Source organism: Chelonoidis abingdonii, chromosome 1, assembly GCF_003597395.2.
Source record: "Chelonoidis abingdonii isolate Lonesome George chromosome 1, CheloAbing_2.0, whole genome shotgun sequence".
In the NCBI taxonomy this organism is placed as follows: Eukaryota; Metazoa; Chordata; order Testudines; family Testudinidae; genus Chelonoidis; species Chelonoidis abingdonii.
Window position 1 is genome coordinate 371133405 of NC_133769.1, and position 16139 is coordinate 371149543.

A 16139-nucleotide genomic window follows, 5' to 3' on the forward strand; every position below is an offset into this window, starting at 1 on the left:
TCAGTGCTTGAGGGGGAGGCCTATTCACAGGGATACACCTTGCCCTTGGACCTGAAAGTGACCTCCAACGGTATGATGTTCTCCCAGGCCCTCAGGGGTTAGATCTGGTCTCTGCTCACTGTGGCACCCCCAGTGCTCCTGGTGTCACCTTGTCATGGCTGGGACATGGGCAGTCAGGCCCAGTGGTAAAAGCAGGAATTGGGCCAGAGCAGATCCCAAGAGGTCAGAGTCCAAGATAGGCCAGAGGGCAAAGTGAGAATCAAGCTTCAGAAAGAAATCAGGGTCAGGGTACCAGGAGATCACAGGCAGGAGACAAACTTGAGAGCAGAACCAAGGATCAATAAATGGAGTCAGGTGGGGTCAGGATACCAGGACGTCAAGCTGGGGGAGGGGGCAGGAGCCACATGGCACAGAGTCCAGAGCAGGGTGGATCCCAGTTCTGAGGACAACTTCCTGTGCTGGGTTTCTTTAGGACGATGGTTCTCAAACTTTTGCACTCGTGACCTCTTTCACATAGCAAGCTGTGGACTAAGCAGGACCCACAGCATCCTGCCAAGCAGATTCCAGGACAGGGGTCCTCTACAGGGTTTCACCTTCTGGCCTAGCAACGGCTGGCAGGTTGGCCAGTACTAGCACCATGGTCACTGTAGACCCACTTTAAGTCCTGTGATTCCTGACGCCCAGACAGTAATGGAGGCAGAGTCAAACAGACCCATGGCCGCCTTCTCTCCTGGCGCCCTTTACTATTGCTGCTGATCAAATCTGTGCAGAGAAGGCAAAATCTCTGACTCAGCCCCTCGCTGACAGAAGCCATCAGGACAAACCACCTGACCCGGAATGCCTACAAGACATTACCCAGTGATAATCCTAGACATGTAGCACTGGAAGGGGTCCTCAATGAGTCATCTAGTCCAGTACCCTAAACTCAAGGCAGGAGGAAGTGACCACTAGTCCACCCCTGACAGGTGCAGGTCTAATGTTGTTCTTAAAACGAGTCAATGATTTTTGAAAAGTGCCAGCAGATCAACTTTGAACCTCATAGAGAACGCGGGAACCACCAGATTGGATCAGAGCCGGGTCCATTGAGCCCAACAGTCTCCAACAGTTGCCAGCACCAGATGCCTCAGAAGAAGCTATGAGAATCTCTCATGAAGGAGATATGGGATAATCTTCCCCTCACACCCTGCATCCCATCCTTATCTGTAACAGAGATTGGCTTAAACTCCAAGCCATGGGGGTCACTCTCCCTTACAAATGTGTGTGGTCATTAGGTCTGGTAACTCGGGATATTTCTGATACCTAGATAGATGCCCCATCCCCTTTTTCATATTGCTAAAGTCTTGACCTCATTTAATCCTGCAGCAGTGAGTTCCACAGTTTAATTATGTGTTGTAGATAAAATTATTTGCTTGTATCGGTTTTTATTTGTCACATTTGACTTTCCGTGCATGTTCCTTGTTCTTCTGTAATGAGAAGAAGAGCAGCTCCTGATTTCTCTTCTCTATCCTGTCTACTGTCTTACATATATATAGAGAGAGAGACAAGCTTGGGGGCAGAGGCAAATATCTTTTATTGGACCAACTTCTGGTGGAGAGCGGGACAAGCTTTCGAGCTACATAGAGCAGTTCTTCAGGGGTGGGAAAGGTACTAAGAGTGTCCCAGCTAAATACAAGGTGGAACAGACAGCTTATCATGAGTAGTTCACACCTATTCGAAGGGACCGTTCAAGGTGAACAGGCTGACAGAAGTTGGTCAAGGAAAAGATATTCCATCCCCTACCTTGTCTCTGTAATATCCCGGGACAGACAGGGCTACAGTGACACGGCACACACACAAATAGTTTTCAGGATGGTTGGTCTAAGTGAGACTAAAGACGGTCTCTATAAAAATGAATGATGGCTCTCAGGGGTCCCAGGACTGTGAGTCACCTCGTTACCCCCTGACTCAGTGAGAGCGAGTCTCTCTTGTGCTGGCTGGGACACCACCTGCCCATCAGCCACTCAGGCACCTTCCTCTGGGCTAGGCCAGCCCTGACTTCACCTTACAGGTTAACAATAAGGGCACCTCCGCTTCTGAGCCCCTGTGAATCATTCCCCTGTGACATCCAGTCCCTCGCACTGGCTACTCAGAGAAATCCAGAATCTCTGCCCCAAAAGGAGCAGCGTATCCCAGTTTACCAGAGTTGCTGTAAATCACCACTCCTATATTACACGCGGTGCCTGTGAGCACTTATAATAAAATAAAAGTTGGTTTAATTAAGAAGAATGGAGAATTAACTAGAAATGAGAGAGAGGTGGAAACAAATGGTTCCAATAGAACATCACGAAATGAGAGCCTGGGTCAATGGTTCCCTTTCCTAGTTAATACAGTAAGTTTCTCCTTCCCAAAGTTTAGTCTGTTGCAGAGCTGGATAGTTTCACACGAACTGGGAATCAATTTTTCATGAGAACTTCCCTGCACCACAAGATGGCTCCTCAGTGAAAGGATCCAGAGGGCCTCTCCCCACTCTGTGTTATCCTGAAAGAGTTTTTTGTCTCTGTTCACAGGCAGGGCAATCCTGTCTGCTGTCATGTTCCTTCATTGTCTGCGGTTGTCTCTGATGGTTTTCCATTGATAATCTTGGGGTGGATCAAGGCTGGTGAACTGAGCCTGGCATTACATCCTGGCTAATCAGGATGGGGTGATGACGCCCTCCTGGAAGTGCCATCACCTAGACACACTGCCCTGGTGACTAACTTCTATTCCAAATCCATAAAGCTCACTGTCAATAGCAATATGTTTCCTTAACTATTACCCAGACATGCCATTTGCAATGTTTTTTTAGTTTGACGAGTTACAAGTTTTCTGCACACACCTTACATGCTACCCTTTATGGGTGAATATTCCGTAGACTTGTGTGTGGTATAGTGAGTTTGTCAGGCCTGAGATAAGACCTGTTTGCAAAGAACAGGGAACTCTTTGCCAGGGCCTCAGTGTCAGAAGCACCTTTCTAAATAATGGACAAAAGGAGAAATGATCAGATCAGACAAGTGAGAGGAGGAAAAGGTTAATTCTCTGCTGCTCTTCCCTACTTGAGCCAGGCACAGAGGCAGGTCCCTGGGGCTCCGCTGGCTCTGAGCCTCCGCTTGGGATTCGCAGGGCAGCACTATAAATATCCCTGTACCTCAGCCCTAGTCAGTGCAGATTCCCTGCCACCTGCAGTTCCCCGATCTGGTCACAGGGAGAGATTCCTCCTCCCAGCTGGGGCCAGAGCCTGGTGAGTAGTTTGCGTGGATTGAATCTGTGAAGGGAAACACATGAAATCTAGAAAATGTTTGAACTGGGGTTACATAGAACTGCAGGAGCAGGACAGGAGCCCATGGATGTGCCCCACTGGGGCTGGGATTTGGAGGATCAGTGGGTCTGGGTGGAGTGAAGGGGCAAAGCAGGGAGAGGGGGAGCATGTAAAGGGCTGATAGATGGGCAGCAGAGGTGACACATAAACAGACACTACCTGGTGTCTGCCCACATTCACCAGCCACTGCAGCTCACAGTGCACAGCCAATGACAGTGGGAAATGGGATGGAGAGTGGGGCCCTGTTGGCTTTTTATTTATTTTTTTTAAATTGCGGATATACTAATCTCCTAGAACTGGAAGGGACCTTGAAAGGTCATTGAGTCCAGCCACCTGCCTTCATTAGCAGGACCAATTTTTACCCCAAACATCCTGGCAATTAGCACAGAGTAATCTATCCATTAAACAGTTCAGATACAGGTTACCACAACCTTCAAAGAGACACACAGACAATAACACTATTTCACTCGAGTATCATCTTAAATGCTAATATTCCTTCTTTGATCTTTGAATTTAAACTATAGCAATAGACAAGACTTGTTTGCTTACATCACAGGACCTGAGCAAACACCTCCCCTTCTACCTTTAACAATGCAGACTTGCATTTCAAAGCTCTATTCATTTAGACATCTTCCTAACCAGTCCTTAAGGTTCACCTATGGGTCAGGTCAGTTAATTAACTCTTTCTGGCCCTGTCATCTTTCAATGAGATATTACATTACACTCATAACCTCACAATGGCACTCAAGAGTAACCCTGAGCAACATAGTTATCCCAATATCGGTCTGTAGTGTGGAGCAGACCTTAACTGAGATTGACGTCACATAATGAAATCCCGGAAAAACTTGCAACTTTACTCAGGTGAATATTTTCATAAAAGTCAATGGGAATTGCTCGTGAATGAGTTCACTCTTGGGCTTGAGTGTTGGTCGGGTCAAGACCTCAGAGCCAGAAGGATCCAGCAGGGGCATTGTGAATGAAAGAGGTTCTGCTTTCACCTCATTATAAACTGGGAGTGACTCTGCAGCTGTGAGTGTGAAACTGAGGTAAGGGCCAGAAGAACCAGTCGTGTGGCTGCTTTAACTCACTTTCACAGTCACCGCTGGAGCCCTCAGGGTGACTACAGCAAACGTGAGGAGGAGAGATTCTGCTATGGACAGCAACACTAGGAGTGTGTGCCCTGCTTCACCTGGGGGCAGAACCATCCGAACCATCTTCCCTCTTCTGGAATGGAGACATACCATAGCAGGAGAGTTGAAATGGTTCCCAGTTGGGGAGTGTTACCTAATGGTCATGGCTGAAACTCCTGACTGCCAAGGAAGTTGTGGGGAGGAGGCCCTGGGCCCTCCCACTATGCGAGGCTCTGACCCAGGGCCCTTTGTGCTACCAACAGTCTGGTTGTCTTCCCTGGGTCTCTTCCTCTCGTCCACCACCCCTGGGGTCAGCTTAGTCCAAGGTTTTTCCCCTGGTGGGGAAACGCAAACACCAATGGGTAAGAGGGGGTTACCTGGCTCCTTGCTCAATTTAGAACACTAGGGCTGGAGAGACAGGTACCAGCGCATCAGGCCGTTTTGTGTCCTTCATGGTGTTTAGCCATCTTAATGCGACAGGATCGGTGATGAGCTTGAGTGGGTTTCCCAGGAGATCGTATCAGAGAGAGTCTATGGCCCGTTTCACTGCCAGGCCCTCCTTCTCTGTGACAGAGTAGGCTCGTTCTTCTGGGAACAGCTTGCGGCTCAAATAGAGCACTGGGTGTTCCTCCTCCTTTATTTCCCAAGATAAAACAGTGCCCTGTCCCATACCAGAACCATCTGTCTGTGAAATTAATTTTTTGGAGAAGTCCAGACTCAATAGGAACAGTTCTGTTCAGAGGTGTTCTTTCAATTCTTGAAAGGCCTTTTCACAGGCCTCAGACCAGTGCACTTTCTTGGGCCTCTCGTTTGTGATGAGATCTGTGAGAGGGGCTGCGATCGTTGAGAACCTCGGTGCAAACTGAAGATAGTAGCAAGCAAGTCCCAAAAAACTCCTGACCTGCTTCTTGGTCGTAGGGCATCGGGTGTCTTTGAGGGCCTGGACTTTATCTATCAGGGGCTGGATCTGGCCTTTCCCAAAAAATGTATCCCAGGAAGGTGGTTTCTTCTTTCCCTATTTTACATTTTGCAGGGTTTGCTGTTAGTCCAGTCTGTTGCAGGGAAGAGAGCACGGCCGCTGCTTGAGCCAGATGTTCTTCCCAGGTTCCGCTGTAGGTGACCACATTATCTAAATAGGCTGCGGCATTCGAGTCATGGAGCTGGAACACCTGGTCCATGAGGTGCTGGAACATCGCGTGGGCTTCATGAAGTTCAAAGGGCATAGTTCGGAACTGGTGGAGGCCAAAAGGAGTGGCAAAGGTGTTTCTTTCATGCGATTCTGGTGTGAGTGGGATTTGCCAATACCAGGGCTGTCAATTAATCACAGTTAACTCACGCGATTAACTTAAAAAAATGAATGGCAATTAAACACAGGTTTAATCACACTGTTAAATAAGAGAATATCAACTGCAATTTATTAAATATTTTGGATGTTTTTCCACATTTCCCAATATGTTGATTTCAATGACAACACAGATTACAAAGTGCACAGTGCTCACTTTCTATTATTTTTATTACAAATATTTGCATTGTAAAAGTGATAAACAAAAGAAATAGTATTTTTCAGTTCATCTCATACAAGTGCTACGGCGCAATCTCTTCAGCACTCCCAGCTATCTCCGTGACACCTCTGATTTCCTGAGATCTAATTCCTGATATGTGGACTCTCTACTCAGACCCTATGCCACCAGCACTCCCAGCTATCTCCGTAACACCTCTGATTTCCTGAGGAAACTACAATGCATTGGTCACCTCCCAGAAAACACCATCCTAGCCACCATGGATGTAGAGGCTCTCTACACAAACATCCCACACACAATCGGAATACAACTTCAGGAACAGTAACCCTGATGATGCCACAGCACAACTGGCTGCTGAGCTCTGTGCCTTTATACTCACAACCAACTATTTCAATTTAGATGACAATATATATCTCCAGATCAGTGGCACTGCTATGGCGACCCGCAAGGCCCCACAATATGCCAATATTTTTATGGCTGACCTGGAACAACGCTTCCTCAGCTCTCGTCCACTCACGCCATTCTCTGCTACGCTACATTGATGACACGTTCACTCATCTGGAACCCATGAGAAGGAACTCTGGAAAAATTCCACACGATTTTAACAACTTCACCCCACATCACCTCAGCCTGGACCAATCTCACGGGAGGTCCACTTTCTAGACACCACGGTGCAAATAAGTGATGTCACATTAAACACCACCTATATCGCAAACCTACTGACCGCTATGCCTACCTTCAATGCCTCCAGCTTCCATCCCGGGCACATCATCCGATCCATTGTCTACAGCCAATCACTGGAGTACACCGCATCTGCTCTAACCCCTCAGACAGAGACCACACCTACAAAATCTCACCAAGCATTCTCAAACTCAATACCCGCACGAGGAATTAGGAAACAGATCAACAGAGCCAACGTGTACCCAGAAGCCCCTCCTACTGCAAGACAAACCCAAGAAAGACAACCAACAGGACTCCAGTGGCCATCACATACGCCCCAGCTAAAACCCCTCCAACGCATCATCAGGGATCTACAACCATCTGGACAATGATCCAACGCTTTCAGAGGCCTTGGTGGCAGGCCAATCCTTGCCCATAGACAATCTGCCAACCTGAAACGTATTCTCACTAGCAACTGCACACCGCACCATACTAGCTCTAGCTCAGGAACCAATCCATGCACAAACCCCGATGCAACTCTGTCCATATATCTACACCGACGACACAATACAGTGACAGCTACCAGATCAGCCACACCATCACCGTTCATTCACCTGCACGCCACCAATGTAATATACGCATCACTATGCCAGCAATGCCCTCTGCTATGCAATCGTACAAACTGGACAGTCTCTACGAAAAGGATAAATGGACACAAAACAGATATTAGGAATGGCAATACAAAAACTGTAAGAGCACTTCAACCCTGGGCACATATAGCAGACTTAAGGTGCCATCCTGCAGCAAAAAAACTTCAGGACCAGAACTTCAAAGAGAAACCGCTGAGCTTCAATTCATCTGCAAATTGAACAACCCATCAGCTCTGGACTAAACAAAGACTGTGACGGCTTGCCAACTACAGAACCAGTTTCTCCTCCTTGGTTTTTTCAGACTCAACTGCTAGAACAGGGCCTCATCCTCCCTGATTGACTAACCTCGTGATCTCTAGCGTTGCTTGCTAGCATATATATACTGCCCTGGAAATTTCCACTACTTCATCTGATGAAGTGGGTATTCACCACAAAAGCTCAATGATCCAAAACGTCGTTAGTCTATAAGGTGCACAGGATTCTCTGCTGCTTTACAGATTCAGACTAACACGGCTACCCTTCTGATACTTTATTGTGAAGTGCAACTTACAAATGTAGATTTTTTGTTGTTACATAACTGCACTCAAAAACAAAAAAATGTAAAACTTTAGAGCCTAAAAGTCCACTCCGTCTACTTCTTGTTCAGCCAATTGTTCAGACAAACAAGTGGGTTTACATTTATGGGACATCAAGCTGCCCTCTTCTTATTTACAATGTCACCTGAAAGTTTGCATGACACTTTTGTAGCTTGTATTGCAAGGTATTTATGTGCCAGATAGGCTAAACATTCATGGCCACCATTCCAGAGGAAATGCTTCCATGCTGATGACGCTTGTTAAAAAATAATGTGTTAATTAAATTTGTGACTGAACTCCTCGGGGGAGAATTGTATGTCCCCTGCTCTGTGTTTTACCCACAATCTGCCATATATTTCATGTTATAGCAGTCTGGGATGATGACCCCACATGTTGTTTGTTTTAAGAACACTTTCACTTTAGATTTGACAAAACACAAAGAAGGTACCAATGTGAGCTTTCTAAAGATAGCAACAGCATTCGACCCAAGGTTTAAGAATCTGAAGTGCCTTCCAAAATCTGATTGGGATAGGGTGCGGAACATGCTTTCAGAAGTCTTAAAAGAGCAATGCTACAATGTGGAAACTACAGAACCCAAACAACCAAAAAAGAAAATCAACCTTCTTGTGGTGGTATCTGACTCAGTTGATGAAAATGAACACATGTTGGTCTGCACTGCTTTGGATTGTTATCGAGCAGAACCCATCATCTGTATGGATGCATGTCCCCTGGAATGATATTTGAAGCATGAAGGGATATATGAATCTTTAGCACATCTGGCATGTAAATATCTTGCAATACTTGCTACAAAAATGCCAGGCGAATGCCTGTTCTCACTTTCAGGTGATATTGTAAACAAAAACCGGGCCGCATTATCTCCAGCAATTGTAAACAAACTTGTTTGTCTGAGTGATTGGCTGAACAAGAAATAGGACTGAGTGGACTTGTAGGCTCTAAAGTTTTACATTACTTTATTTTTGAATGCAGGTTTTTTTTGTACATAATTCTACATTTGTAATTTCAACGTTCATGATAAAGCTATTGCACTATAGTACTTTTATTAAGTGAATTGAAAAATACTATTCCTTTAATTTTTATAGTGTAAATATTTAAAATAAAAATAAATAGAAAGTGAGCACTGTACACTTTGTATTCTGTGTTGTAATTGAACTTAATATACTTGAAAATGTGGAAAACATTCAAAAATATTTATATAAATGGTATTCTATCATTGTTTAACAGTGTGATTAATCACAATTAATTTTTTTAATCACTTGACAGCCTTAGCCAATACCTCTTTGTTAAGTCTAAGGTTGTGATATACTAAGATTCTCCCACCTTGTCTAGTAGTTCATCAACATGGGGCATGGGGTAGGCGTCAAATTTGGAAATCGCATTAACCTTCCTGAAGTCAATGTAGAACCAGGCAGTGCCGTCCAGCTTTGGTACTTAACAACAAAGCTTTGCCACTCGCTGCAGGTTTCCTCAATGATCCCAAGCTCCAACATGGTCTGGGCTTCCTGTTTTACCACCTCACACACTTTCCACGGAAGTGACCAGAGATTCTTCTGGACAGTTTGTCCAGGTTCAGTCTGGATGTGGTGATGCGTGAAGTGGGTCCTTCCTGGTTGGGATGAAAACACCATCGGGAAGACTTTCTCTAGGCTCTACGTCTGGGTGCTTTGTTCAGGGCGAAGTTGTCCCTCTTCCACTGCCCCGTATAGCCTCTTGGGACAGGACATAAGGCACGTGTGGTCCCAGTTCTGGTTCCGTACAGTACAGGACGATGAATAAGGTTTCTTGTTCTTTCCTCGCCTTCAGCGTGTTGATGTGATGGACCGGGGTGGGCTTCCATTTGTCAGGCTGTCTAACCTAATAATTCACTGGCTCAACTCGGTGTACAGTTTCTTAGAGACCTTGCCACTTGGCCAGTAGTTTAGACTACATACTCGGGAGCAGAAGGAGGACCTGATCGCCTGGCTTGAAAGTGCGTACCCGTGCCCCTTGTTAGAGGAGCCTTCCTGTGTCTCTTGTGTAGTGAGGAGGTTGTCTTTAGCCCATGCTCCCAAAGTCTCAAGTCTCCCTCTGAGTCTCAACACAAATTGTAGGACCTTCTGAGTTGTCGGAGTATGTCCTTCCCACATCTCCCAGACCAGGTCGAGGATTCCCCAAGGCTGTCTTCCATAGAAGAGCTTGAATGGAGACAAGCCCGTAGAGGATTGTGGGACTTCCCGAATCGCAAATGGCGGGGACTGGGAATCAGTTGATCCCAGTGATGCACGTCTTCTGGCATAAATCTTTTCAGAATCTGCTTCAGGGTTCGGTTGAAGGGTACAGCTAGGGCATCTGTTTGTAGGTGAGAAACTGAGGTAGGAAGACTCCTTATTTTCAGAAGATCACAGACCTGTTTCATCAAGCGGGACGTAAAGTTCGTGCCTTGATTGGTGAGAATCTCCTTGGGAACTCCTACTCGAGCAAAGACTGTCAATAGTTCTGTGGCAATCGCCTTTACATTGGTGTTACATAGTGGGATTGCCTCTGGATAGCGAGTAGCATAATCGACTATCACAAATAGGTGTTTGTATCCAGCGGCCCTTTTCTCCAGGGGGCCGACAAGGTCTATATTCATGCATTCAAAGGGAACATTGATGACTGGGAGAGTGATGAGGGGGCTTTCACCCCACCTTTGGGCCCAACTAACTGCCATTCAGGGAAGGAATTGCAGAAGTTTTGAACTTCTTGATGTATGCCCATCCAGAAGAAGCTGTCTAAGATCCGGGCCAGGGTCTTCCGTCTGAGATGGCTTGCAGATGGGATGGCATGGGCCAATGCAGCTGAGGGACAAGGAGTTGTGAACAGATTTCCTCTATCCAATGGTCCTTTTCTAGCCAATATAGTCATTCCTCCTGGAGCTCAAAGTGGGGGTATTGAGCAGCCCAGTGGGGATCTACAACCTTGCTCTTAAACACTCGGAGTTGTTCATATGCATGGCTCAAGGTCTCATCTTCCCTCCGGTTCTTCACAAAATCAGTTTCTCGGATCAGTAACTCCCTTTTACCGGAGCGGGATTTGTACCATCTTCTCCCTAGGAAGATCTTCCTGCAACACTTCTTCTTGGCTGGAACTCCCCTACTCAGTCCTGCTCCTCACCTACTCAAACCAGTGTCATGGGTTGGGGTTCCCTGCCTACCCTGGATCTCTCTCAGGCACTTCCTCTGGGTTCTCGGGATCGGCTCTACATCCCCTCTATATGTCGGAGAAGTGCTCCCAGTCCTAAGATAACAGAGTAGGCTATGGTTGATGCTAGCCCTACTAGAGCAGGTTTTGTGTTCTTCCTATGTTGACCTCTACCCAGGCACTGGGATAGGGCTTAATATCCCCATGAATGTACTGCAGGAGGATGATCTCCTTGGGAGCTTCAAGTTGTCCTGGACCAGGGTTTGCCCACACCCAGAGATTACTAGACTTATTATCTTGGTCCCATTTATTTGTACCAGAACTGTTACCTTTTCTGGGGTGCACTCCAGGACATGGCTCTCTGCCACCCATACTTTCCCATATCCACACTTCATATAGGAGCATTCCTGATAATGGTGGCCGTGATGCCCGCAGAAGAAACAGGCCCCCATGGTTGCCCTGAAACTTCTGGTTGGGAACTGGGCCTCTGGGTATGTCTTCCCCCAGATATTTGGCCCCCTTGCCCTTCCTGGCCTTTGAGTGGGGAAGTCCCTTGGGAACCCCAGGTTCTATGCTTGGGCTGAGGTCGGAAGGCCTAGGGCTTCTCCTGGGCTCCCAGCCCCTGGCTTGAGGGCTGGTTGGGCTCCTGGTAGGCTGGGAACTTGGGGAGCACCCTGTCTAGATTTTGTCTCCTCTAATTGGCTTCCCCCTTCTGTCAGGGGTTCCCTTTGGCATCAAACAATGGCTCAGATGTGTGAGTTAGAGCTGTCTCAGCTGCCAGATAGCTTTCCATCAGTTGCATGGTGTCGGTAAGTGACTCTGATCAATGTCTCAGCACCCAGTCCCTACCCCATTTTGGGAGGATTTGTGCAAACTGCTACACCAGGATGAGTTCCACCACCCATACACTGGTCTGCTCCTCTGACTTTAGTCACCTCCAACATAAGTTTTGCAGTTTCTGAGTGATAAACCCAGGGTCGGGCCCCTGGAGTGTACCTCTGGTAGAAGGTCTCCTCAGTAATGTTGAGGTAGTCCAAGATGGCCGCTCTGACATGGGGGTAGTCTTGGGAGATCTTTGCATCCAGACCTTGGTATGCGGCCTGCGCCGGCCCTGTCAGGTGGGGCACCAGCAGGATGGCCTGCTAGTCACGGAGCCATTAGGCAGCCGTCAGCACCCACTCAACTGTCGTCAGAAAAGCCTTAGGGTCATCCTCAAAGCCCACCTTCGTGAGCTTCATGGGTACCGGCAGATCTCCAGGGCTTAGGCCCTGGCACCCTGATGGAGAAGCTCCAGGGGCTGCATTAATATCACAACTTGTTGAACTGACCTGTTGCTGGGCCCCTAAGTCAGTTGCTCTTGCTAAGCAGCCATTTGCTGCAGGAGCTGTTGCTGTTACTACTGTTGTGCTTCCTGCTGATGCTGTTTCTCAGTCATGCACTTCAGCAACTGTTCCGACTCCATCTCCGCTGGCCAACCAGCCCACATTATTCTACATCAGGCGGTTTGGCCACCGAGGTCAGTCAGTCTCCTCTTATCTCAGGGGTGAGGCTGGCTGAGCCCAAAATAATCCCTCAACCCCTTGTTGCCTAGTGTGAGTTTTTCTGGGTTTATGGTCACACACAACAGGCAGCTGTCACACAATGAAGTTTTTGATCATATCTCTGATTCTCTCAACAAATACATTCCAGTCCTAGCTGACACTCAGTTTCTCACTGATTTTCTCTTTTGCTGTTAGTTACTGGAAAATGAATAGAAGACCGATGTGAAGGTAAATGATGCCAGCTGACAATCACACTGTTTTTGACCCTGTAACTTACATCCTGACTGGCATCCCAGGTACGGAGGAGTCTCATTTCTGGATCGCCATCTCCTTCTTTCTGATGTATGTTGCAGCACTTTTTGGGAACTTTCTCCTACTATTCATCATACTAACAGAACAAAGTCTCCATGAGCCCATGTATCTATTCATGTCCATGCTGGCCGCTGCTGATCTGCTGTTATCTACCACAGCAGTGCCCAAGATGCTGGCTGTACTCTGGTTTAGAGCAGGGGAAATTTCTTTTGCTGCCTGCCTGACACAGATGTTCTTCATTCATGTCAGTTTTATGGCCGAGTCAACCATCCTGCTGGCCATGGCGTTTGATCGGTACGTTGCCATCTGTGACCCCCTGAGATACACCATGATACTAACCATGTCTGTGATCAGGAAGATGGGGCTGGTAGTTGTCACAAGAAGTTTCTGTATCATTTTCCCCATCATCTTTCTTGTGAAGCAGCTGAATTTCTGCAGAACCAATCTCCTGCCTCACAACTATTGTGACTACATGACCATAGCCCGGCTGGCTTGTGACGACATCACAGTCCACCTCTGGTATGGCAGAGCCATGGCTGTTTTAGTAATTGGTTTGGATGCTGTGCTCATTGCTGTATCTTATGGGCTGATCCTCAGGGCCGTTTTCCTGCTCCCCTCCACGGACGCCCGGCTCAAGGCTCTCCGCACCTGCAGCTCTCAACTCTGTGTCATACTGATGTTCTACCTCTCATCCGTTTTCTCCTATTATGCACGCCAATTTGGGCACATCATGCCAGGTTATATTGTCAACCTATTGGCCAACCTCTATGTGCTCATTCCCCCCATGTTAAACCCCATTATTTATGGGATGACAACAAAAGAGATCCTGAAATGGGTGATCAATGACTTTTATCGATGCTGGAGCAAAAGCTCGGTGCCGAGCTAAAGGAGCAACAGAAAATGCTTTGGGACTTGAAAATTAAAGCCAGGTTTTCACTGGAACTCTAGGGGGGTTTTAACTATGTACTTACATTGTGTAAGCTCAAAGCTGGTCTCTCTCATCAACAGAATTTGGGTCCAATGAAAGCTCTTTACTGCCCCACTTTGTCTCTCTAATATCCTGGGACCGACAGGGCTACAACAACACCGCTCACTTCCGCAAAAGGCAGCCAGACTGAATGAGTCTCTGTTCTAAGATGAAGAGAAACAACAAAACAAGAAAGCACAAATGTAAAATCACCCTGCGAGAGAGCACGGTTTGTGCATCTCCTCTGTGACAAGCTGCATCTGAGCTGCACTCTTCATTGCAATGGAAAGCAGCAGCCAAGGAGGAAATGTCATACACCAATGGGAAGTGCGTTGGACTGCACATTGGGAGACGGGGGCTCTAGTCTTCCTTCTGCCTCCAACCTGCTTTGTCACCTTGGGAGAGTTTCTTTCCTCCTTAATTTCCTCTGTGGCAAAGAGAGCACACTTTGGGGCCAGCATGGAAGTCAGGAACAAGTCTCCTCAGGGAGAAAGCGCAGGGATTGCATGGCCCTCCTCCGCACATCCCAGAACCCGAGCAGGGATGACTTTTATTGTGTCATCATAAGCCTCCTCGACCTGGAGATCCACCCCAAAAGGACATGACTAGGGCAGCACAGACCCCCACACACTACCCCACAGCAAACATGGTGATTCATATTGTTTAAGGCCAGAAGGAACCACAGTCTGACCTCCTGTATAACACAGGTCCTAGAATTATACCCAGTCACCCAAGTATTGAATCCAAGAACTTGTTTTTAGTCACAGCAACTTCCTGCTCAAACTTCTAAATTATTCTTGGGTCTCAGCTTTGCCGGACTCAGTCCCCCATTCCATAGCCAAGGCCTGCATCCCACTGGCCTTGTGTTTGGCTACCTTATGGCACATTTTGCATGGATGGGCCTGGCTTCCCCAGGCTGATTTCGCTCTGTTCCCTACATAGCTCGGTTTGTAGGCGTGGCTGGCAGGAGAGAGATCAGGGGGTGCTGTGGCCTGGATCAGTGGGCAAGGGGCTCATTTGCACATGCTCTCTGGTTCCCCCCAACCATGGGAAAAGGAAAGTATAATCCTATGTCTGCGATAGGTTTGTTTCACGCCATGCTAAAAGAATGTTTTGCCGCTGAGGATAACCTGCCGATTCCTCCTGGGGCTTGGAAGCTTGTTTAACCTACTAACATCACAAAAATGCTGCAGGAATCTTTTTTTTTTCCTTTTTACCCACCTTCTATTAAGAACATAAGCACATAAGAATGGCTGTCCTGGGTCAGACCAAAGGTCCATCTACCCAGTATCCTGTCTGCTGACAGTGGCCAATGCCAGATGCCCCAGAGGGAATGAACAGAACAGGGAATCATCACATGATCCATCCCATGTTGCGCATTCCCAGTTTCTGGCAAACAGAGGCTAGGCTAAAAGCCATTGACAGACCTGTCCTCCATGAGTTTATCTAGTTCCTTTTTTATCCATTTCCTTATTTACTTTTTCAACACCAGTCCTGATTTCATAGACCTGTATCATATCCCCTCTGAGTCTTCTCTTTTCCAAGCTGAAAGGTCCCGGTCTCATTACTCTCTACGGCAGCTGTTCCATTCCTGCGGCTGTTGAGAAGAAATGTCTCCGAAAAGCAAAGAACACCCTGTACGGGGTCAGACCACCTGTTCATCTAGTCCAGCATCCTGTCTCCAGCAGTGGCTTATACCAGAGATTCAGGAGGGTAAACAGAATAGGGCAGTTATAGAGTGATTCATCCCCAATCCTCCCGCCCCAGCTTCTGTCATTCAGAGGTTTAGAGTCAGCCTGACCATCTTGGCTAATAGCCGTTGATGGATCGATCCTGCATGGACTGATCTATTTCTTTTTTGGTCCCAGTGATACATGCGTCTAGTTCTTTTTTGAACCCACTTGTACTTTTGGCCGTCACTACAGCCGCAGCAATGAGTTCCACAGGATACCTCTGTGTTGCATGAAAAAATATGTCCTCTTGTTTGTATTAAATCTGCTGCCTATTAAATTCACCAGGTAACCCCTGGTTTTTGTATTGTGTGAAAAAATAAATAACATTTCTCTATTCACTTTCTCTGCACCAGTCATGATTTTATAGACCTCTGTCATATTCCCCCTTAGTCGTCTCTTTGCTAAGATGAACAGTCCAAGTCTTTTTAGTCTCTCCTCACATGGAAACTATTCTAGACCCTTAATCATCTTTGTTGCCCTTCTCTGACCTTTTCCAGATGATACATGTCCTTTTTGAGATGGGGCAACCAGAACTGCACA

At 47.1% G+C, this 16139-nt stretch overlaps 1 protein-coding gene across 1 annotated transcript; it reads left to right on the forward strand.

Annotated features, from left to right (window-relative positions):
• The first annotated feature begins 12819 nt into the window (after nt 1-12819).
• Nucleotides 12820-13785, forward strand: LOC116839614 (olfactory receptor 52B2-like). Its single transcript, XM_032805722.2, has one exon. It carries the CDS (start codon nt 12820-12822, stop codon nt 13783-13785), a length of 966 nt encoding a protein of 321 aa, XP_032661613.2.
• The last annotated feature ends 2354 nt before the right edge of the window (nt 13786-16139 follow it).

Excerpts from the sequence above, each read along its gene's own strand:
- LOC116839614 (XM_032805722.2), top strand. The coding sequence starts at position 12,820 with ATGATGCCAGCTGACAATCACACTGTTTTTGACCCTGTAACTTACATC.